The sequence below is a fragment of the Electrophorus electricus genome, chromosome 8 (assembly GCF_013358815.1).
Source record: "Electrophorus electricus isolate fEleEle1 chromosome 8, fEleEle1.pri, whole genome shotgun sequence".
NCBI classification, from domain to species: domain Eukaryota; kingdom Metazoa; phylum Chordata; class Actinopteri; order Gymnotiformes; family Gymnotidae; genus Electrophorus; species Electrophorus electricus.
Genome location: NC_049542.1, coordinates 22,330,914 through 22,356,003, shown reverse-complemented (window position 1 = coordinate 22,356,003; position 25,090 = coordinate 22,330,914). Strand labels below are relative to the sequence as shown.

The 25,090-nt window shown below is 38.8% G+C and overlaps 1 protein-coding gene across 11 annotated transcripts in view; it reads right to left on the bottom strand.

The window, feature by feature from the left end:
* adgrb2 (adhesion G protein-coupled receptor B2) overlaps positions 1-25,090 on the bottom strand; it is a 187,920-nt gene that overhangs the window by 92,635 nt on the left and 70,195 nt on the right. For 10 of the 11 annotated variants that reach the window (XM_035529185.1, XM_035529184.1, XM_035529189.1 and 7 more), the window contains exons 3-4: positions 5,580-5,660; positions 4,692-4,877 (exon numbers count right to left, since the gene is read on the bottom strand). In XM_035529185.1, coding sequence (XP_035385078.1) covers positions 4,692-4,877; positions 5,580-5,660 — 267 coding nt within the window. The remainder of the gene's footprint in view (positions 1-4,691; positions 4,878-5,579; positions 5,661-25,090) is intronic. The other variant, XM_035529187.1, reaches the window with a different exon arrangement.

Genomic DNA, 25,090 nt, shown 5'->3' with positions numbered 1-25,090 from the left:
ATGATACATGTTAATGAAATTCACCAAATGACTGATGTTATTATTTGTGTTTGTTTCTATTGTTTGTAGGTGCTTAAATTATAGCAGTCAGGTGAACAACAATATATGCATTTTATACTTGTATCCAAGGCATGGGGTAGATGTGCCATAATCTTACTTCAAGGTTATCAGAGTTGACATACAGAGACACAGATAGAAGTAAAATGCAGTGTGATGACAGTGAGCAAATTGGGAGCTGCTGGATGTTGGAGTGTGGTGGCACTTGCCAGACCACTGCAGTGCAAAAACAGTAAAAGCAGCCCCAGCCAGGCAAGCAAGCAAACGAAAAGAACTAACTGGCCAAAAAGGCACAGAGCAGTCTGCTCATCTCTGCAGCTTGGGTAGGGCCAAGCTTAGTGGGAGCAGTACAATGCAATTACTACATTACCAATGCAACTCAAAAATAGTCAAAACTCGCATAACTGGATCTGGGAAGAAATGGATCTGGGAAAACAAAACATGCAGAGATAAGGAAGAAATTTAGAGGAAGAAAAGGGGATGTAGAAAAAGGGAGAAATTGAGCCAGAGAGGGGAAGAAATAGAGGGAGAGAGATGGCAAGGGCACACTCAAAGAGATACAGGCAAAAGAAGGGAAATCTTGAAGGTTGGAAAGATTTGAAGAGAGGCTGATGATTGTGAGAGATGGAGATTTAGACAAAGAATAAGGATCATGGGAGAGGGAGGTGAAGAGATAGGCATAGTTTTTAAGGGAAAGAGGGTTTAGAAAGAGAGAGGGAAAGATAGCTGCCCTCTACTGTGTTGAGCAGGGATGTAGTGTGAATTATGTATGCTGATGAATAATTGATCTCACTCTGTAGTGCAAAGCTCAAAGGAGCCATGGCTCAACTGCACACAGAGCAGAGAAGAGCTCACATGAAGTGGATGAGCAAGGGAGAAAAGCAGAGGGAGAGAAATTGAGAGAAGGAGAGAGAGGGTGATGGATTGTTGGATGAATAGGTAGATGGATAGATAGGTGGAGAGATGGATGGATACTTGTTGCCTAGGCAGCTCAAAGTCAAATGCAGCCAGCCAAAAAACTTTGTCAGCTTAAAGATGTTAACCTTATAAAAGTATCAAAAAAGATTTGAAAACCAACCATTTCCATTTTTTATTTGGTATTTGTTCTCGTAATAATTAATGGCTGTCCTAGAACTGCTCCCTTAATTGTGAACCTTTCTACAAACTGCACTGAGGTTCTCTTTCTACAATTAACCCTGTTAAAATTAAAGGTCACAAGACATTTGTTCACTTTCAATCCAGCATAAAGGCTTGGCAGCACTGAAGGTTGGATGCTTGGGAGAGATGGATTGATGGAGCATGCTCCCGGCAATGGCTCACTGCCTGGCAGGTGTGGCCAGGGTACATGCAGCTTTTGTATAGTCTGCATTATAGATTGCATTAGCTACCAAATCACACCCACAGAGATCCTAAGCCTGCCTCTCCTGTCCTAATGGGGTGGGGGGCTGGGGGGGTAAGACTTGTGAAGAAAGCTTGGGGGGGTTGTGTGTGTGTGTGTGACAGAGTGGGAGTAGAAGGATGACAGAAAAACATTAGAGGTGACAGAGTACAAAAGTGTAAAATATACTGAAAGAGGGAATATGAAAGGAAGAGAGGGAAATAAGCAGAAAGATGTACAATGAATCTGGGAAGACAAAGTATGCAGAGAGTAAGAGAGCTACTCTAGCAAGTCAACAGGGCAGAATGGAATTGAGAGAAGCTCTTTCATAACTACAGGATCCTACTAAACCAATCTAAAATGCCACAAATCCCCTGAGGGTCTTCATTTGACCCATTAGCAATGCACTGGCTGCCACATTTCAGCCTCACGCCTTGCCTTGTTAAATATTCCTGTGACTCAGATAAGGCTAGAGAGATCAGTGACAGACAGCTTTATCCCTGCTGCTCTGTACCCTTATGGGAGGAGGGTCTCGGGCTCTGATGAGTCATAGGTTTAAAAGGGTAAAAGCAAACAGATAGCGCCACCTTTTGGCTTAGCACTGCAATTGCCCCATTTGCCCTCAGATCAACTATAGATGTTACAGAGTCATATCTTACAATTATTGACAAAGAAGACATGGAACGGTATCATACCCCTTCCCTCTGCAAGAGGATATGTTACAGTATATGCTGGTTAGGCTCCAACTACTATATACAATCTAACAACATGGTTCTCACACTATCCTATGGTTCAGCTTTTATAAATTATTGGTGATGGTGGAGTCCGAAGAGAAACACACACACACACACACACACACACACACACACACACACACACACACACACACACACACACACACACATATATATATATATATATAATGTTAATAATAATAATAATAATAATAATAATAATAATAATAATAAAAGATATATTATTCAAATAATCAACTTCTCCCAGTCAACCAGGAAAGAATGACTTCATCTCTCTGAAAGGATTGTATGAGATTCCATTTATCAAGAGCCCTTTAGTTTGGAATTTAATTTCTCCATTAAAAAGTGCAGACTAAATTCCATTTAGTTACTGGCTGTCAGCTGAATGTGATCCCCACCATAATCAGAAACAGGGACACATGACATGTCCTCATGCACACTGTGAAGACATGGCATACTTTCTTTAGATGATTATAAAAAGATTCATTTAGTAGTTGGTTTGCTGCAGGATGACTCTTTCCTTTGTACAAGGGTAACTTCTCACATTACCCAATCCCATTACAAAAAAAGAAACCATATAACACATCTCAGGGAAAGAAAATATCAGATGCATTGTATTTATTGGATTTTTCTCATAGCGTACTGCGAATGTCTGATAGTGTGGTTGGTCATGTCACAAGAATGAAAGACAATTTCAAAACCATTTATTCAATACAAAATGGGAAAAAAAAATCTATTTCATGTTCCTCATGGTGCAAAAAACCAAACAACAGATGAAAGCCCAGCTCACCCAGTGTAGCTCATTCTGCCAGAGTAACATTAAGAGGCATTCATTTGTAAAGTTAATTTGGAGAATGCACATCATGGCCATGATTAAGCCAGAGCTGGAGAAATCAACTGCAAACAAAGAGAAAGAAAACATCCCGTGGCAGGAAGTCGGCAGACCGAGGTCTGTCCCTGCTCCACCACCATAATCTTGAATAACTAGAATTCTCAGACTAAATAAACCTAACCATCATTTACTGGCTTTGTCATTTAATTTAACACATAGTTTGAATGCAAAGATTTGAAGTGTGGAGCCAGGCTAACTCTGATTGTAACCCGTGTCTCTATGCAATAACAGCGGTTGAATTATGAAGAAGCTACACAAAATGTTGGTGTAAATATCCAGCTTCTCTTTCATAATGAAAGAAAAAATATAAAGCAAAAGTTATAGAGTCAGATGCATAGTATGCACCTCCCTTTGATGTACCACAAGGGCTACGTCTAGGAGAACTGCATTGTCCATTTTAATTACATTGGCCTCCTCTGCGAATACTTTCTGGAGCTCCTATTATTCTGTGGTTTCCTTTCATTTTGCATTTTGCAAAGGATTGCCTTTTCTATATCAAAATATTTATATTAACTGTGGTCTATATTATAACTGTGGTTTATATTAACTCTCTGTCTATTGCTATCTAAAGAAAATATTACAAAATGTATTTTAAACTTATCGCCAATTTCCTAGCATAAGCCTACTTGTAAATTTTCATGTTTAAGGTCTTTAAAAAAGGTTACTGTGTATTCTGGATACTAGGATCGTCTGCCTTTGCCTTGAAACCACATGCTACATTTACTCCACTGACTGAAATAAAAATAAATACATCAAATGCTAATCATGGCAACCAATATATCATCAAAGAGGCTGAGAATATCACTACTGCTGCCTAATATCAAATGAGATATAAACATTGAGTTAACACATTTGCATAAATCATCTTAAAACAAATGGTAATCCATAAATGCCTCACAAACAAGAAAATTTGTATCCACCATTCAGTGTCTGAAGGAACCGAAGACTCAAACTGGCTTTGAAGTCATATACATCACAGTTTACCAAAATGGTTTCCAAAAGATGTTTGCTTTTTATATCCCTATGAATATATTTATATATGGATACAATTGCTGTCCACATTTGACCAAGAATTCTGAAATTCTTAATATACTATGCAGCACCAAAATACCCAGACATTGCGCAATGTTTTCTTAACATTTTTAACTTTGGGATAATTTTAAGGGACAAATGAAGGACCACTCCCTGTGTGTGTCTGTGTGTGTGTGTGTGTGTGTGTGTGTGTGTGTGTGTGTGTGTGTGTGTGTGTTAATGATGACTAATCATTTGACTCAATCGTTCCAAAATACAACATTTAAATTATAGCAGTAGTATGTCAGGTGAACAACAATATATGCATTTTATACTTGTATCCAAGGCGTGAGGTAGATGTGCCATAATGTTACTTCAAGGTTATCAGACTTGACATGCAGAAACACAGATATAAGTGAAATGCAGTGTGATGTCAGTGAGCAAATTGGGAGCTGCTGGATGTTGGAGTGTGGTCACATGAGCTTTTCCCCACAAAAAACATCTCATACATTATGCTTTATTCCTTGACTTGTGCAACATGCATGCAGTAAAGTTGCAGTGTGTGTACGTGTATGAAGGAGGGAGAGGGGTACTGTACCTGGGGGACGCCCTGGCTCACCTGGGCAGGTGGCGGTGTTGTTGCAGAGACGCGTCTCTCTCAGTGAGCCGCTGCACAGCGTCCCATACGGAGAGGACACACAGGAACGTGTACGCACCTGCCAGCCCTGTCCACACGTCAGTGAGCACACACTCCACTGAGACCACTCCTCTGCTGCTGGATCACCTACCACAAACAGAAGAGGAAGAAATGGAGAAAGAGAGTGTTGGACAGAAATTGAGAAGAGCAAGAGTAAAGAGCTTTAACTGTATGCATGGAGAAGGGAAGGTTAATAATTAGAATCTCTAACTGATCTCTACATAAATCAAAAGATTTCTCTTAAATACACAGTTTCTGCTCCTGCATCCAAACCAGAACCAAAAATAAAATTACAAGTCTCACTGTTGGCTTTCCTCGGTTTGTTGATGAGAATGAGTGGGGTAAGAAGAGCAGAGATATTAAGTGAAGCAGGCAGCTCAGGGAAAGGATGTGTGCTCTGGGCATAAGTGGCAAGAGTGGGTCCCTCCCCTCAGCAGCAGCTGAGTAAGGCATTCTGGGAGGTGTAACCAGCTAGCCAATGCCAGCCTTGAGTGGGAGGGACGGAGCCAATGGGCTTGCCTCTCCAGTATCCACTCTGTTGTCTGTGAAAGCTTTGTCCTTGGACAGAGGCAACATCATGAAGTGAAGGGGCGAATCAAATTAATTGCATGTCTCATAATCGCATTACATCTTCATTTGCATTGTGGGTGAGTCAAGCCTTCGTCTTCACCGCAGAGCCCCAGGAGAGAAGGGCATTAAGCGGCTAATGCTTCTGATCTCCTGGCAGGGATTTTCAGAACATGGGTGAGGGGTCCAGGAAAGAGAGAAGTGGAGTAAGGGGTCACTCACCTGTCTGGGCCTGGAACACTCCTGGCTGGTCAGCTGACCTCGGCCTCTGAGTTTTCACCTTCTGTTCATCATCATCAGGGTCTGGAAAAAAATAAAAAATATATGGCTACTCTGAGAAATACAATCATACAGCTTAATGATGGACCCTGTACAAAATGTGCATACACTTCATTTACCATCAATGTTTGGATAGTGTGTTAATTCACATTATAATAGTCCACACAATGGCATCCATAAATAATTTTTACACATTGAATAGATGTATGCATCTCTTATATACTGCATGAGATATCAGATTAGCAACATCTTAATGATGGACTTAATTTCTCATGCACTGAAATCTGATTACAACTGCTTTGGGTTGACAGGTCTTTGTTTAGCTAATCCAATTGACTAGGCACTTGTCTGCACCACACTTTCTTTGAGCTCCTGTAGAGATTACAAAGCACTTCTGTATGTGACTCTGGAGAGGGACGTGTGCCAAATGATGTAAATGTAAATGTAGAAAAATACCATTACATGAAAAGGTTTGTATTCCCTTTGAAATTACTTCACAAATTGCAATGAAAATGTGATTTTATCATCATTTAAGTCATAATGCTAGATATAAAATGTAACATTCTTATTTCTTTTATACCAGAAATGTCTTTACTGATCAAATTGTCCAGTTAATCAAAGTAATTGAAGGAAAAAGCATATGAATTCTTATATTTAATAAACAGTGGTACCTTCTTTATTGGCAACCAAATGCTTTCAGTAGCAGCACAACTCTTGAGTTCTATGCCACTCTTGGGAGGTAATTTGGCTTATTCCTTTATACATTCAGTTTATGTATAGTTTCAGGATATCTTAAATGAATGGTCTGCACAGCACAGGATTCCTAAGGGGGTAAGAGATCAGAACTCCAAGTTGCCAATTCTTATTTCTTTATCCAGTTTGTAATTGATTAGTCTCTTAATGATTGCCATCTATTTAGGCCCCGAGGCAGCAAATCAGTCCTACACCATTATCTTCCCCATAACATGCTTATCCATTGGTTCTAATGTTTGGTGGCATGGAGTGTTTTACCCAGTTTCTTCAAACATAATGGTGTGTCTTATCTGTAAACAGAGCAGCTCTCTACTATTGTTGCTGTGCTTAAACATGGTTTTATCAAACTTGAGATTTGTAGCAATGGATTGAAGAGCTATGGTTTCCTCCATTGTAACTTTCTACTGACTACTACTCTTGCTCAGTGTTTACACAGATGAACACACAGACATTATCAAATGCAGTATGTGGCTGCAGATCTATAGCCATCAATCTAGGGTTCTTTGAGGATTCCATAACATGCATGTGCAATGGTGCTGAATTTCTCCCATAAAAAAAATAAAAAAATGACTGTGGCAATTGTATTCAAACTTTAGTGTCAATGTTTCTTCTAAGGTTCTCTAACATTTCTTTTGATTAGTCCACAGTGTACTGCGATGGGATCCTGTTTTGAAAATCAAAGTAACCTTTTTTTTTTTTTTTTTTTTTTTTTTTTTTTTTTTTTTTTTTTTTTTATATATAATAAGGTGGCTCAAACTCTTGCTTGAATGGATTGGACCACATAACTCCAATTAGCCTTTTTTAAACATTTTTTCTATAATTTCACATAATGTTCACTTCTAGGACCACAAACAATGTGTTTTAACCATATCTTTGAATATAATATGGCAAAAGAAAATATTGTGACGTAGTTTCTTAAAAATAACTTTATTATTACAAATAAAATCATTATAATAATAGATCACATTTTAGGAGTCACTCAAGCAGAAATGGAGGTATTACAAAGTATTCACTTTTTTTTTTTTTTTCCAAACTGTAGCTGCCTTGAATGGCTTTAATGGGTCTGAAATAAATTCTCTGATAAATCATAATAGCTTAACAGGATCAGGGGTTCATCTGACATGCCAGTGGGACACTGGACTTGGCAGAGAGTGGGGGTGTGTAAATACTGTGGTTGGACCAACTACCCACAAGAATAAAACAAATATTAGCTCATTCTAATGAGGTTCAGAAGGTTCTTGATTAAATAGGCAATAGTTGTGTCCATATCTCAGATGTGGTATACTAGGATTATGGATGAAAATTATTCCTTTCTTTTGCATTCTTTACATACTGTTACAGATACACAATTTTCTTTCTTGCTGCTTTTTTATATTTCTTTTTGTACTGAAATCCTTTTTACTTTGATAGATTTTGCAATCTAAGTGCAGACAATGACCAGCCTTCTGTATGACAGAGTTAGGTATAATTGTTCTAAGGACACTTGACACAGACCTGCAAGGCTACTTACATGAAGGAACCATAGATTTCTTGCTGAAGGGGTGAAAGAAGAGAAAAACAAAAGATGACAAAAAGGACCCTCAGTGCCACTTTCTAAATTACCACTCAAGTCAAGTACTCCAAAGTTAATGGATGTTTAGAATAATTCAGAATCTTGAAACATCCCCAATAGGAACATATAATCTTTTGTTCAACATGATTTATATTTCAGTGTGTGCTTACCCTAAAGCCAAATCAAGTCAAGAAACAAGTCCACAAGGAACCAATTCTTACAACACTCTACTGCTGAAATATTATGCTGTCTTTAAAATTCTCTTTCACAGCACTGACCAAGTTGAAAACAGCAGGCTAAAAGTTAAAATGATAAACAGATACTTTAAATGAATTATGGTTGACAACACAGACCCAGCTAATTTAAGGGCATGACAAAGCAATTTTATTTCTACAGCACATTTTCATATTTAGCAATAATTCAAAGTGCTTTACATAGCAGAAAGATATAATGAAAATGAAAAAAAAAGATAATCAAATAATGAAATGTAATAAAATATAAGAACTCAAGAATATGAAAATATCATGCAAAAATGATCAAATAAATTTTGATTAAAAGGCAATGCTAAAATAAAGTGTAACAAAACAAAGTCCTCAACCTCATTTATGGGCACAACAAAAATGCTTTTATGCTGAATTTAAAAATTGGTAAATTTGCTACAAGTTTTTTGGAAGTTGGTTCCAGTTGTTTGTAGCATAAAAGCTAAAAAACATAAAAGTATAAAAGCTAAATCCAGTGTTTAGTTTGGAGTCTAGAAGATCTGTAACCATGGATCACAAATAGGTACTGGGTTTATACACTTTATCAACTTAAATTTAAAGGCAAACTTTATACAACCCTTGCCTCTGATCTTCATTTGACCTTGAATAAGCCATCTCTCTGAAAGAGAGAGGTGGGGTTGAGAGAAAATAGTAAGCTGCCAAAAAAATAACACACAGGCTGTTAACTCCAGAGAGATTCCCCCTATGATGACTCTGTCAAATGGGCTTGATTACCAGTGTACTCTCCACCGAGGCCTATGCTAATACGCTTATGATAACTCTGACATGCGCCCAGACGATCACGCTAATTTACACTGTCAGGAGAGTGACAATAACAGTGTCAGGAAAGTCAAGGTTTGTTGCATCTCTCTTAGTGACTCTCTCCCCCCCATGGAACTGCCTCCAGTTCCCTCTTTTCCATGGTTCTTTTGTTGTCGGGCCTTCACAACTGTCCAAAACAAAGCAACCATATAAATAAATAAATAAATAAATAATTCACAAAAAAAAGAGACAACAGCAAAGAAACAAGGACAGAGGCATATGCTTCATCTTCACACATGATACAAGGTCAGTAGTGTAGAACAGAGAATCACAAAGGCTCCTTATAAATGTGAGTATTAGAATCCTTGCTCTCACTTGCTCTGGTACTCAAACACACTGCCCTCAATACTGTCTCCATTTTCAAAGTTCTCATTTGTGCTCCTACCAAAGACAATTAGTACTATGCTGACCGCACTGCTTATTCTCCTGCTGAGGGCTCTCATATTATATTGAATTATTATGCATCATAACAAGAGAACCTCAAAAAAAATTGTAACTTTAGGATAATATCAACTTTAATATAGACGATTTTAGATGCTATGAGTTTATCATCAACCTTCCACATCATGGACCAGCTCATGCATAACCTGCATTTGGAATCCAAAGATCAATCACTAAAAGCATGGTTTTATAAAAAATAATCAATCAATCAATCAATCAATCAATCAATCAATCAATCAATCAATCAATCAATCAATCAATCAATCAATTAATTTAATTTAATTTAATTTAATTTAATTTAATTTTTTATTTACTTAAAACCCCAAAACAAGGTAAATGCTTGATTATTCATATAAAACTTTACAATAAATATAGCCACAGATGTGCGCTCCTCCATTAAAATGTATCTAAAGTTTCCACACAAGCTTGATACAATTATCAGAAGTTCCCACTAAAGTACTAGTATATTTCCCCAATGACCAAAAGATTTGTTTACCTGGGGTGAATTGCATACATCACTGCAATACATTAAAATGGGATGACTATATTAGTGTGACTGCTTTTCAGAAAGCCCTTTCACTAAGACTTTTACCCATATGCCTCTAGTATCCCAAAGTTTCCTGAATTTTCTGAAGCAGACATACTCCACAGCTGAATCATAATTAGTGTGAATGCCTAATACCACCACAAACCATATACTATCTATGCTGAATGTCTTTGGTGCAATCAGAGAGAGACACCGCTCAATTTCATGTACTCTCAGGCTTATACTATGTGTATGTGCCTATGCCCGTGTGTGTCTTAACTTCTGAGGCCAATGTTTTATGCAGTAATTGAAAGGCAGAATTGAATGGTCCTCACCCCTTGAGTTTGTTCCCTCACGCTGGAAATGAATTAAAGCTTTTAACTCCAATTGAAGCTTTTTAATTGCTCTAGCCTTTCAGGGTGGGGCTTAAATGAGCCCCTTCCTCTGAGAATGCCTCTAAATAGTCAATACACAGTCTGGCCTTTGAAGAATGCTGACTTGTATATCATTGAAATTGACTGGTTTGAGAATAGTAACACTGACAACAGTATTTATGATCCAGTACCTAATATAGCAGATATAACATAAATGAGGCTAAAATGGTATAAAAGAAATTGACAGTTGTTTGGTTTGTACATAGACCAGGCTTTGGAGTGCTTAAGTGCCAGCCATTAATTGAAGACATCGGAAGGGATGTGCTTGCAAATCTGTGGTGCTAATTTGTTGTAGCCTGGGATGCATGCATGGATTTGTGATGTGGAGCAAATGGCAGGGCATTTTAAGAAAAGTGCATTGATTTTGGCATGGTACTACTTAGTCTGCTGTAATGGGAAGTAGATAATAAGGGATGATGCCATGTTTATCCATAAAGTTGATTAATCATAAAAGTCCATTGTCTTTTTTAAATAGTCATATGTATTGTAATGTGCTGCTGACTATTGAGAGTAATTGCCATGTCATATGTGGGAGTAATTGTTTGTTGTTTCATGCATTTCTGAGACTTGGCCTCTGTACTGATCAAATTTTTTTTTTTTTTTTTAAATGTGTGAACATTTCATTTTGGATTTCAGAGGGCCATTTTTAAAATATAAGAACATGAGAACATGTAAAACAATTAAGGTCAAGCTGAACAAACATTTCCAGGCAGCCTCCAAGCAAACTAGCATACAAGCATGCCTTATTTAATGGAAAAGTAAGCAAGGTAAGAAGGTAATCTGTCAGCACTATGTAGCTTAGCAACACAAACAAAAGCTTAAAAACCCTCACTCTTCTATGGAATCAACAACTGTGTGTTTTTGTGTGACATGCCTGATCAGAACCCCTACATAAGCAAGCCCGCTGTTCCTCAATCTTCGGGAGCAGTGAACAAGTCATCTTCTGGCCCTTCTGCACAAATCTGCCGCTTATTGCAATAAGCTTCTCAGTCTTTATGCTGTTCCCATGGGCTGCGGAAGATGTGTAAATAATACAAAGGTTTCACTTTATCATGCTGCACTAGGCCTGTCCCCATAAAACAGCCATAATCTGATCACATAGCACCCAAGACATGTGGATTTAGATGTAGACAAGACAGACAACACTGAAAGCAAGCTAAAGGATCAATAAGGATAAAATAGGTGATAACTGACCTTTTCCAAGCTTTACCGGTTGTTAGAATGTCGTGCGGCTTATAAAATGCAGCACAGTCTCGAGCCTGCTATACTTTCTTTCTTTTGTTCTTTTGTCCATACTTTTTATTGCTCTTACCATCTCCCTTCTACCTTTTCTGTTTTTGACTGTATGGAGTAGTCTTACTGTTTGTGCTTTTTGCTGACTTGAAAGGATCAAGGCATGAGCATCAGGCTATGATGAAGACTTTAGTGTTGGGTACATGTGTGTGTGATATTGGTGTGTGTGTGTGTGTGTGTGTGTGTGGGGGGGGGGGGGTTACGTCCTTGCTGAGAAGACTATGTCTGACTCCATGCCATGAGTCTGACTAAGAAGGTGATTTACACTGTGCACATCTCCCTCCTCTGTGCCCAGCCCTGTAGCTATCCACATATAGCTACTTGAGAGCAGGGCTGTATGATTGCTCATTTTTTTTGTTCTTCGACATGATTGACTCATTTGAATTGTGCATGGGTGTTTGTAATTTACTGCACATCTGAAGATAGCAACTAAAGAAATACCTTTTCTCCACCTCTTTCCCTTCCCTTCTCCTCTGTCCACCGATCTTCCCTTTCTCCACTCCTCTCCCCTCCACCCCACCCCTTTCCGCCCCTCTCTGTGTGCTTATTGGCGTCTGCAACAGCTATGAAGAGGTGCTGATCTGCAGTGTGCTGTGCAGTGACATATTCAGCATTTTACAGCATACACAGATACTCATTTATTCCTCTAACTGCCTTTTCATACGGGCCAAGAGTCTGGACATTACCTTACAGTGAGAAAAAAAGAGAGAGTGTGAAAAGGAAAAAGACAGAAAGCGGGAGAGGGAGAAATAAGACTGGCATAAAACCTGCTTTCAGCTGGACAAAGATTGGAGCTAAGAAAGAGGATTTAGTGGCTTGCCAGATCAAGCCAAAGTCATCCTTTGTTGTACAGGGCCAGGATTTAGAAAGCAAGAGAGTGATACAGAGGGAAAGAGAGAGTGAGAGGATGAGAGGGAATGGAAAAGAGAATGAGACAAAGAGTTAGAGTGAAAAAATTGAGTGGGCTGAGAAACAATAAATGCATGGATTTTATCACAACAGTGAAAGATGAGGATTTCATATTTATCAGCAGGGCCACAGGGAGGTAAACCCTGTGTGTGCATGAGTGTGTGTAAGTGAGTTCTGATGCCCTGGCTCTGATGTCTTTGATGTATGTGTCTGCGTACTTTTGTTTAGCATGCAAATGATGCAATAAGAACAGTGGGGAAGTCATGAGGATGTGAGCACACGTGCCTTTACAGAACAGAATAAGACAAGTATTCTCAAAAAAAGATGGGCACGATCGATGAAAATGTGCCACATGCACATTCCTTTATTCTTCTGCATCGTGTGTGTGCTCACGCATGTGTGCAAGAGAGCGATCTCCGTGGCTAGAGCACTAGACGGCACTGAGCAAATTGATCTTTTTTTCCAGGAATGTGCTAGCAGACACAAAAATGACTTTGTCTGTCTTCCAAATGGGAGCTATGAGGCATGGCTCTCCCACTCTCCCCACAGTCTTTAAAGCGCCATATCACCTGATGAAGGAGGGCTGAAATGGACTCGCCAATGAGCCTTGGGGCAGCAGGCTTCAGGAGAAGCAGCTCTGCTCCCTCCCTACTCATCACCCAGCTTGCACCTTAACAGAAGCTTGATCCGAAAAGGGAAATTAGTGTAGAGGCACAGGGGAGTTTAAAGAGAAAGACTGAGGAGTGCACTCCCAAATGCACACATGCACACTTTTACACCAAGTAGGAACCTTGTGATAACCCACATACAAACACCTGTTTAGTCATCACATACAGGATCATAAGTACAAAAAAAAAAAAAAAAAAGATTAAAAAAAAACCAAATACATAACTATGTATGTCTTGTTTTAATAGGACTGAAGGAACTTCTTCTTATATAGACTTGAAGCATGCTGCTTTAGACAGCTTTGGACTTCCTATCCCTGCCCTGCTTCACCCCTCTCATCTGGGGAAGCACTGATATACAGCAAAATAAATATTCTTGAAAGCAACACATAGTGCCTATTTATATAGATCTTAAATCAAGAATCATTAATTTACATATATGGCATTTAGCCAACGCTTTTATCCAAAGTGACTTACAATTCAGACTGAGTACAATTGAGGGTTAAGGGCCCTTCTCAGGGGCCCAACAGTGGCAACTTGGTAGAGATGGGGCTTGCACCAGCAACCTTCCGATTACAAGGCATGTACCCTAACCACTGAGCTACCATTGCCATTAATGACGTTGCTCAAAGGGGGAGAACAAACCCTTCTGCGAAAAATTCTAGACTTTCAGCACAAGTGATGTCAGCACTTTATGGAACCTCTAATGCTTTGTACAAGTCACTCCAGTCAAGCAATTTATAGGACTGTATGAAGTCAAGAGGGCAATTTTGTTGTTTTCTACTCAGAACAATTGTGTGTGAGTAGGTGAAAAAGAGAAGGAAGGAGAAAGGATGGTGAAAGAACGAGCATGAGTGTATGTGTGTTAAAAGTTTGATCAATATTGACTGCTCCTATTGGACTTGACAGTACATCAAAAAATAATACACTACATCATTAGGGTAGAGAGGGGTCACTCTTGATAGCCTTACCTTCTATTTCTCTATCACATACACAAACATACACATCCACACCTACACCGACACACACATACAAAGTAGTGCACTAGAGTAAGTGGATTTAATTAACTAATTGATGAATTAGTTAATTAAATATTTAGTTGGTTTGTTAGTTGGTACAATTTTTCACGGCTTGCTTCTTTTTCCTTTTACACTTTTCATTACAAGATCCAGAAAGAAGAATCTGAGCAACCAATCTGAATGCTAACTGATCAATTTAGATTGCCAACACTCACTTATGGTTAATCAACACCTCACCACTGAAAGGTTCCTCACTTGTGGATACTCAGCAACTCGCAACTCACCATAGAACGGTTCATCACTTGTGGATACTCAGCACCTCACCACTGAAAGGTTCATCACTTATGGCTTGCAGACCCAGTGATGTATATTAAAGACATGCTATGTCTGACCACAAGATACTAATAATTATCTTCCACTTTCCACCTCATTTCCCATTCCTCATTGGCCTTTGTGTTTATAAACACACACCAGACCCAATGGTGGGCGGAACTTGAGTAGCTTCAGTGTGGAATAAGGAATGCTACAGGTTGCAGGAACCTTTTGCATAAACAACTATATCTCTTTCTCCTCCAGAGCCTTTGTTGCCAGAAGCATGGAGGTTCCTCAGCCTAACTACATGCCTGCCTTCTATAGCCCAACAGAGGGACAGCCTCATTAACAGTGCACTGGGTATGGTAAAGTGCTCCTCAAACTGATGCAACCAAACCCTTATTCCAATCCATTACTCAAAACTCTTACTCCAAATACTTGCTTGAAATGTCATCTGGATCTCTCTATTTCTAGTGACTTCTCAAGCTTTTCCAATTTACCTGTCTTGAGCTAAATTCCAAAAGGGGTCATTTTGATATTTGTTAAATTTCTTTCCTTGATGGAAATAATATTCATGGAATAAAATCAATCCAGTCTCAGATTTGTTTATACTACACAAACAACAGTAGAGTAAATCGTTTACTAAATAATTACGGAACCTGAAGCCAGAGGTGCAAGTAGCAAGGCTTTACAATACAGCCAATTATATTACTAAGCTTTTTTTCCCCTTTGTAGCATCATTGTTTGAGCCAGTCTCGCTTTTGTTGTCTCACTTTCACTGCTCTTTTGTGATTGGCACTCTGGAATCAAACGTCACCATGAACATATATACACTGAAATGCTTAGAGAAAGACAGACCAGCAATAACTTGCAATGGTCAAACATGTCTTTCAGCAAAATCTATAACCCATGGATAAGAAATGTTACATCCATTATTATTTTTCTTCATTGTTTTCAATGCACAGAATAAACTTACAGACATCACATGCTCAGGTGTGTAAAAACATAGACTGACTTACTCCACAATGTTTAAACAGTTTGGGGAGTGTCCAAATATAGCAGCATGATTTGGCTCTGTCTGTGGCCCAGTTGCTGCTGTTCATTTTAGGACTTGAAAACTGGGCCTAAGTATAGAATGGCTTTAATATTTGTTTTTAGCCTCAATTCAGTCCAAAGAAGGCAGTGTCCAGAGGCTGGCAATGTGACCGCATTGCTAATTCTCTAAAGGGGTATGTGGCATTACCAGAGGACACCACCTTGGATGTTTCCATGGCAACACAGCATCAGGCTTCTGTGTGAGAAAGTAGTGACACATGGGTGAGGAGCTAATAAATGGCAGGTTTAGACCTACCAGAGGCACTTCACACTGTGTGTGTGTGTGTGTGTGTGTGTGTGTGTGTGTGTGTGTGTGTGTGTGTGTGTGTGTGTGTGTGTGTGTGTAAAGAAAAGGCCGGTGTCAGGCTAATGCAAAGGTGAAAGTCATGAAACAATGGCGTGGACCAATAGTCTGACTTGGGTGAATATGCCTATGGCTGTACTATACATGAATAAAATAAAGATATGAAGATATGTCTGTTTAGGTTGTTGGATGAATTACTGATGTTACAATTAGGGGCAGACTTTGAGTTATATATACACATACAAATAAATACATACCTGTGATACCTGTGTATTGGGGTAGGTGGGTGCAGAACCCAGCAGGAGAGTGTTATGAGAGCCTACAGGTTTTCAGATTTGTTTTTTTTGTTTTTTTTCTGGACTGGGGCATCTTTGGACTGCACTCTAGTGACATTATCAGACTGACCACACAAAATGAGAGAGCTATGTGAACACAGCATTTACCTCAGACATCTGAATACTTAAAACATGATGCTTGGGCATTAGACCAAACCAGACAGGATAAACCGATATTGTGGCACTGACTCTGAGAATGCTGGCTGTAAAGCATGTTCTTGAGTAGAATCACAGTTCTATGAAATGTTGCTTTCTCATCTCAGAGATGATGTCTATGCCATCCAGTTGCATAAACCTCTTTACTCTGCCTCCTCTTCCCTGTCTTTCTGGCCTAAATGTGGGACACTTGTTGGACAGAAGTCAGTGGTGAGTCATTGGGTAAGAATAACCCCAGCTTAAAGAACACTTCTGTCCACCCGATTTCGTTACAGTAGCACAACCTTTTCTGTTATGTTGGGATCGAAGACATCTGCCTCACATATTGAATACTTTTTGGGGTGAAGTTCTCTTCCATGGGTGGAATACAGTTGTTTCTCTTTTAATTGGTTGATCTGCAACTTCTAATCGAACCACTTGGTCAATAAGTGACACTTCATTCAGCTCGATCACCAGGCAGCTACACTACAGTACAAAAAGAATATGACCACAGCCCTCATTTTCTTAGTTCCTGTGACTAAGGTCGACCCAAACACAATATGCCACATTTGAGACCTTGCAATGAAATCCATACATGTCCATTTACTGTTTTTTTTCTGCATTCTACAAAATAAAAATAGTAACATACTGCAAGTTTTATTTTTAAATGCCCATATGAATAAAGGTCTAAATAAAGCATATTTAGCATTTAGCAAGATGTACAAAATCAAAAACTAAAATGCTGATTACACAAAAAGGGTAAATGGCTGATATGTTTTTTGTTTGTTTGTTTTAAGGGCTCATTTCATATAAAAAGAAAACATTAGTTCACCACGCCCTTAAGAGAGCCATATTTTAACAGACCCAGGCATTTATGAGGGGTAAAATAACAGTTTGGATCTGAATTAAGGGAGTAGAGTGTATGTCACTGTAAGGCAGACCTAAGCCTCTTCCCAGTGCACAGTGCCATGATTGTCATATTAAACTAATAATGTCATGCCAGTATTCTCCTTTCTCTGCCTTGATTCTCCATAAAACATCCCATACCACAGTAACAGCAGCCAGCATGATCCACTCAGCTCTCTGGAAGAGTCCCCAAGGACCGGCAGTCTGCCTTGACCCCTTAACATTAGGACCTTAGCAGTCAACGAGAATGGAGATGAACTTCTGGGTTTGATCTAGTGTCCACAGCTGAGTACAGAGGGAGAAGCTTTAAAACAGAGGGCAAGTAAGACTACAGGCTCCAGATTTGAGGCAAAGAAACATGGTTAGTTAGGAGGTGAAATGTAAATTCTAGTGCTATACATTACTCGGGCTGTTTAAAGAAGAAAATGTTTGAATGTTTGTGTTAAAAGAATGAAGAATAAGAACAACTGAGAACAACTTTAGTCTGTGTGAGGTGTGTGTGAAAGAGCATAGGTAGACAGAGAGCATGACCATAAAGTGGAAAATGGTTGGAATCAGAGCACTGAAGTGGCAATAGCATAAACATGAGATGCCAAGTCCTGCTTCGGAAGTCTTGCTATGGAGTGTAAAATTGATGATGAGCATATTGTACATGAAGCACTGTATAAGTGGGTAGATGATTTGTAGCTTATCACCAAGGTTTTTTTTTTCTCACACCTGCTGAAGCCACAGAGTATCATGGCCATTTCTGCAGAGGAATTAGATCACACACTCGCAACGATGCCCTAGATTCCCTGACTGAGTCTCAGTGGCCACCAGCATTGTGGTTAGCCGCTTGGCTTGATCCAAACCTGGATATTGTACCTGACAGGTGTAAAAATAACATGCAGTCTGGAGTCCGCTAGGAGCCATCAATCCTCTTAACACAATCTCTCTCTCTCTGCTTCTTTCATATTTCCCCCATTCCTCCCTCTCTCCGTATATTCTACCCAGTCCCCACGGATCCATTCACACAGGACAAACATGCAGGAATAATCGTCCCACCTTTGTAAAAACATGCCAACATCTGACAATATTAAATGACCCCATAAGAACAAACTACATCTCCAGGAGAGGTGTGTAGTACTAATGTAATGGAAAGTACAATAATTTCAGTATTTTCAAAATACTGATTGTAGAGTAGACATGTCTATGTAGCATGTTAGAAAAAGAAATATCAGTTTTTATCCATTTACTAAAGTTGCTATCCTTTGTGTAAACTTCCCAGTGCAAAAATATGAAAAACAAAACAAAAATATTTATAAGCAAAGAAACAAAATATATTGACAAGAAAGATGATATTTACATGTTCTGTGATTAATGAACAGATAAAATAATCACTCTTCATTATATATTTATCTCTTTTAGATATCTTGCTCAACTCTCTCCTAGTCTCCTCCTTCAGTTATATCACTAACGTCCCTCCTACACTCCTCTTTCAGTCATATTTCTCAACTATCAATCTCTCTAATTTCACATATACAGTACAGGAAAGCTGTGATATGGGCTTTACCCGAACACACTGGTAATATCTATTAAAAGTCAGCTTAAAGGATGTTAAAAGATGTCAAAAATGTCAAAAATAAAGAAAAAACATCTATAAGTTGATGATATAATTTGGTTGTGTACTGTGTACAGAAAATAATATTAACACTCTGCTCTTCCACAGATATGTATGAAACACACCATTACACCTTACCTATCAACTACTCAGAAGAAGGCTTTGAGGAACTAAATGTTTGACCATGTAGGTGCCTGTGTGTTCCATAGCAACAAGCAGAGACACATGGCAGCATCCTTTTGCCACTGGGAGCCCACTGGCAGTTCCATCAGTACTGAGCAATGCTTGAAACTGAAGCCCTGCATCAGTGCATGAAAGAAGTGATTTTACTGTATACATCCCCTGGGTTTCATGCTGTTTATAATGAAAGGGACAGTCTATTAAAGGGCATCATTTTCTTCCTATTATTTTATTTTTATCTTTATTCCTTTGCCTTTGCCTCTCTCTCACTCTCTCTCCCTAAGCCCTTAGTCTTTCTTGTAAAGGTTTGGACACATAATCCTCTTAAAACAGTTATCCATAAGTATTTGTTGTTTTTGCTGTACATGAGTTTAGAGTAACATTAAAAAAAATGAAGAAATGTATGGATTCATGTGTTATTACGTTAGATTTGTTTTGAAAATATTTATAAATACTTTTTATACCCTGATCCCACATTTTAGTGAGTTGCAAGCACAGTGTAGTTACAGCATATGAAACAAATACCAAATTTTACTTCTAAAGAGCCCATTTTTTTTTCCATTTTTTTCCCCTGAAAATATATTTTCATCATCTTCTGGAGCTTCTTCCTTTTTTTTTTACATTTTGTTTACAACTGTTTGTGTAGGTGGTTGTCCAACTCCAGTGTGCTTGACTGGATATTAGGAAATTAGAAATCGTCTTAGCAGCCCTTAGCAGTAGTGTGTCTTGAAAAATATATATTACTGCAGAAAAAAAGATATTACTGCACACATTTCAAAACCTAAAATTTGCTGTTTCTGATCAGTTTTTCCTCTTGTTTTAGTTATTCAGTGTCCATTTTAGTCTTTAGTCTGAACTTTGAACTCCAACTCCAAAGGCAGACACCAAGGGTGAGAGTAAAGGCAGAAAACAAGAATACATATTCATTCTTCTGCTTTTTAAGCTCAGTCAGTACAACTGTAAAAACTGATCCAGTTAAAACTAGTGTTGCTCCAATTGTCTTGATACCTTTACTTACCTGCTTTGTACTATATGCATGTGATCTAATTACTAATGTCTTGTGAGGGACTATTGTACAATAATAAAAGGTGGAATAAAAGGTGGTACATAAATGCAGTTATTATCATTATTACAGTGAGGCGAAGGCCACAAACTGGCATTGAGTTTCCACTATTCCAAAAACCACCCAGAAAAAAAATATTCTTCTTATATATATAAATATATATATATATATATATATATATATATATATATATATATATATATATATATATATATATATATATAACTACTAGAGGGGTTAAGAGAAACAGCAGATTATGTACAATTTACTACCATCATGTGTGAAACAGACTTCAAACCTAATGGTACAAAGGAGCAAAACTGGAAATTATATTTAGCTCATGTGTGAATACACACACAGAAAGCTTTAAGCAAGGGCTTTAGTTCAGCTATAGTCAAACTGCTACTGCTGCCTTCACAGAATCCCTTTACAAACAGGCATAAGGCACATGAGCCTTTCTCAAAACAGATGTGTAGGAAATGCTTGTAGGGTGGAGAGTGAAATAAAGCGGTTCGGGAGCATTTGACAGCATTACATGAGAGACAGACGACATGAGAACTGTGGTCAGCTTGCGGTCGGAAAGCATAACTGTCTGCAGAACAGTAGGCTCAGCCCTACTGCTTGATATTCAGACCATTTCATTCGGTTAAAAGCAACAGGGCCTGCTAATATTTCATCTTCATAAAACTTGCATCACCATTTGATATTCGTATGTGGCGGTTCAAAAACGCATTAGACTTGCCTTACTCCTATATCTCTTTACAGATTATCAGTTCCTTTCCTGTCTTTCATAAAACGCTCCTCAGAAGTCATCTCAGCATGAAAAGATCTTTGTGTATTAGAGTACACATACCCTTTATGTTGTTTCCTTCATTAGAATTACAGACACCTAGGGCAGGCAACATTTGTAGCAAGCAAAAATGCCAGATTATGAATGCCCTTACTTATACACTAAATGTGGTGACATTACTTTGACAGTCTAGAGGAAGATACAACAGCAAGACTGCAAAGAAAAAGAAAAGAAAAAAACCCCAATGTATCTAGAAATCTACTTCTCTTCTATTTGAAAAGATGGCAAAGGTTTTTACAAGAGTCTATTTTCATGCTACCTCACATAACTGATACCTCATAATCATGTGCTTTTAAGGGTTCATTAACAACAATAACATTGTTGCAGGCCAATAATACAGGTGTGGAGTTTTAATCAGAGCTAAGGCAAGAAATTTGATAATTTGAGAAAATGGGTTTATTGAGTGCACACTTATTGTAACAGATACATGGTATGCAGGTGGATTAAAACTGTAATCAGTAATCACTGCGTCACATTGCTTACTCAGTTGCAAAACAACAGGCAATAACTATGAGAGGTCCTTTAGGCGATTATTCAAACAAACCTCTCTCACACACTATTAAACCTCTTACACTCACCATCACACCCTCACAGTCACTATCAAACCTCTTACACTCACCATCACATTCTCATACTCACTATCAAACCTTTTACACTTACCATCATGCTCTCACACTCACTATCAAACCTCTAAAACTCACCATCACACTCACACTCACTATCAAACCTCTTACATTCACCATCACACTCAGTATCATACTCTCCCACATACACAGTCATATTATTAAGTCATGGACACACTACAAGACGTTCAAAATTGTCAGAACACTGTACTGTTCACAATACACAACTTTCTATCTTGTAATCAGGAATCTTGGAGTCATTGTTTGCACACTACGTGACTTATTGGTGATAGGGGATAACACACTACAAGATGTTTCACCATCCAGCGGGTCTGTCTGTCCTCCAAACTATGTTTTGTCATGGAAACACATGGGAAAACACATGAGAAATGACACAGAGAATACATTTACATTTTTGGTGTATATATATATACACACACTAGTTCCACTGTCTGCCCCTCTTTCATGGATATTTCACACACACACAAACACACACACACACACACACACACACACAGATAGATAGATAGATAGATAGATAGATAGATAGATAGATAGATAGATAGATAGATAGATAGATAGATAGATAGATAGATAGATAGATAGATAGATAGATAGATAGATAGATAGATAGATAGATATACTTACTTCCATGTCTATGTACAAATGACCAGTTCCAAAGTCTCTCTGATTCATTATCAAACTTTCTCTCATTCACAAACAAAAATGCCTAAGAGTAGGACAGTGTGTGTAAGAAAGTATGATTGTGAGCATGACAGTATGACAGTATGATGGTGTGAGTAAGTGGTTTGAAAGTGCGTGTAAGAGCATGACAGTCAGCATAAGAGATTTGATAATGAGTGTGAGAGAGTGTGTTGGTGAGTGTAAGAGGTTTGATTAGTGTATCTGAAAGGTAAGTTTGAATAATGGCCCAAAAAGACTCATAGTATCGACAAATTTTGGGCCCCAGGCACAGTAGTTGGGAAGGGGCCAACTATTGCAGTAGTTTGCTCAGGGCCCTACCCCCATTAGAAAAGGAAGACGTACCTGTTTTTCTCCCTTAGTGACTGTGGATGCTTCTGGAACTAACACTGTGCATTTTACAGCATAGCTATCTATGGGCATGACAAGCTAGCTATCTTTGGTTATGACAGCAGAAACCCTGTCTTTTAAATTAATGATTGTAAAAATGTTTACTTGCTGCAATATGACTGCAAAATAAATTTTTCATTTTATAAATGACTGCAAATGCAGCTAATTGCTAGCTAGCCACATTAGATAGCTACTTTACTAACATAGCTTATTTAATGTTTGACACAGTTCAGGCTCACCTATTTTCTGGAAGAAATGCGTTGGATGTTTTCTGCCCTCTTGCTGCTTTCCAGCTCTCTGTCCATTTCTGAAATCCTGGTTCTGGTTTCATTTTAACCAGGTCTACACTGCTAACTGCTTTCTAGTCACCACAGAAATTCCGTTGTTCTAGAAATTTGCATGCAGGAGGCTCAAAATACTATTTAAGGAAGGGGATGGATTATGGTGAGAAATTAAAGCAAACATGCAGCTAAACTTATCACTGCAGATATGGATGTCTGGCATTATTTATCTCTATAGTAACACAAAGTATAAAAATTAGAATCCAAATCAATTGATTTCAGATGCTTCTGGAGGGCCACCAACCATGTTTTTGGTTCCACTCAAAACCCTTATTGTGAATATTAGTCTTTTATCCAACATAATGTGTGCTTTCATATAATCTGTGTTTGTACTTTTGTACTCTAATCACTGTGGTAAAATAGTTCCGCAGATTTAATTAATGGTCTGTTGATTATCCTGAATCACCACATTCAAGCTCGGTGATTGTGCTGTCCTCTATAACACTGTAATGGCAATCCAAGCCCAGCCACATATTTCTGCCATATTTATGATTCATATGCACACAAACCTCCTACTGATTTGTGCTGTGCTTACACACCCCAAACCACTGGACATCTGACCACAGGTTCACAGCCCAACATCAAGTAGAAAGCGTGCTCATCCGCTGAGCAGCAGTGGGGCTGCCATTGCCACAGGGCATGCACAGGAGCAAGGATAAGACAAGCTGATGAACATGTGATCTATTTTTAAAAGGCTTTAGTGGGCTTTAGGTCTCCTGCATGTGTGGTACATGCCGATCAACGAGCTTCGCTATTCTCTCAGTTATGTTCCTCTCACAGATAAGATTGATGTGTGGGTGTAGGGATGGCATGGGATCTAATTTACTCGCTTCCATTTGAGTGAAGGACATCCTGAACAGCGGGTTGGAAGGAGCGACCGAGGGCAAGAAGGGAAGGGCTCGCCTGGCCTCGGCCTCAGCCTTGCCACCCGGACAACTCTGTGAATGTGTCCAGGGACAGGAGGAGCAGCCGTACCGGCTAAGGGCTGCAGGCTGATTTATCATGATGGTTATGTACTGAAATGGAATGTGGTAAACAGTTGCGGATGGGCTGATTAATTATGCTGGCGGCAGTAACTGTGTGAGATAAAGTGCCATTCTGTGTTAAGAGCAAGTGCTGTGCTGTTGCGGATGAGCACTAATGCTGAGACACATCCTCTGTGGCTCCCGTTCCCACACTGACTCTTTTTCTCTCCCTCCTGTCTTGCCTTGTGTTTGTGCTGTCTGTTTCCTTTCTGCCTTTTTTAAAACTTTGTTTTACATTTTTAACTTGAACAGTTCCTGTCCTTCACTGTTTCCAAACTTCTCTTTTCCCAATACACTCACTGTCTCTTCCTAACCTTTCTTTGCACACCATGTTTTTTTTCCTCCCTCACTTCTCTTCTCTCCTGTGTAAAAGACAGCAACCTATTGGATTTAATGAAAACCTGGTTAACTGGAATTAGCAGAGTTTGACGGCACCCTGTGGGTCTTTGTTTGGGGTCCTATATGAGCAAACAGGATCATCTGGTTGAGCATGCCAGTACCACTTTTGACACTGCTGCCAGAAGACCTAGAATGCAGTAAAACAGAGCAGTGAAAGGTGAATGTGGAGATAGCACCCTGATTCCATTTGTCCAGTGGATCCAGCTCCTGTGTGAATGACAGCCCCTGAGTGCATTCAACTCTGGCATGTCCATACAGCTCTGCCACTAAGAAATGGTAACCAGTCGAGTATTGATTATTCTTGTCATAGCTTACAACTGTTTTTCCTATCCCTGCCTTTGAATGAAACTTTCTTTTCATTGACTCAATGAGGCTTGATTAAAAGGTAAGCTTTTAAATGATTACAAGGGTTTCCTGTCCATTAAATACCAACGCAATCTTGTCTCATTTTACAACAAGGCAAAGTGACTTCTAATTAATGTTGCAGGAAACAGGATTTTAGCTCTTCCTAAAATCATGC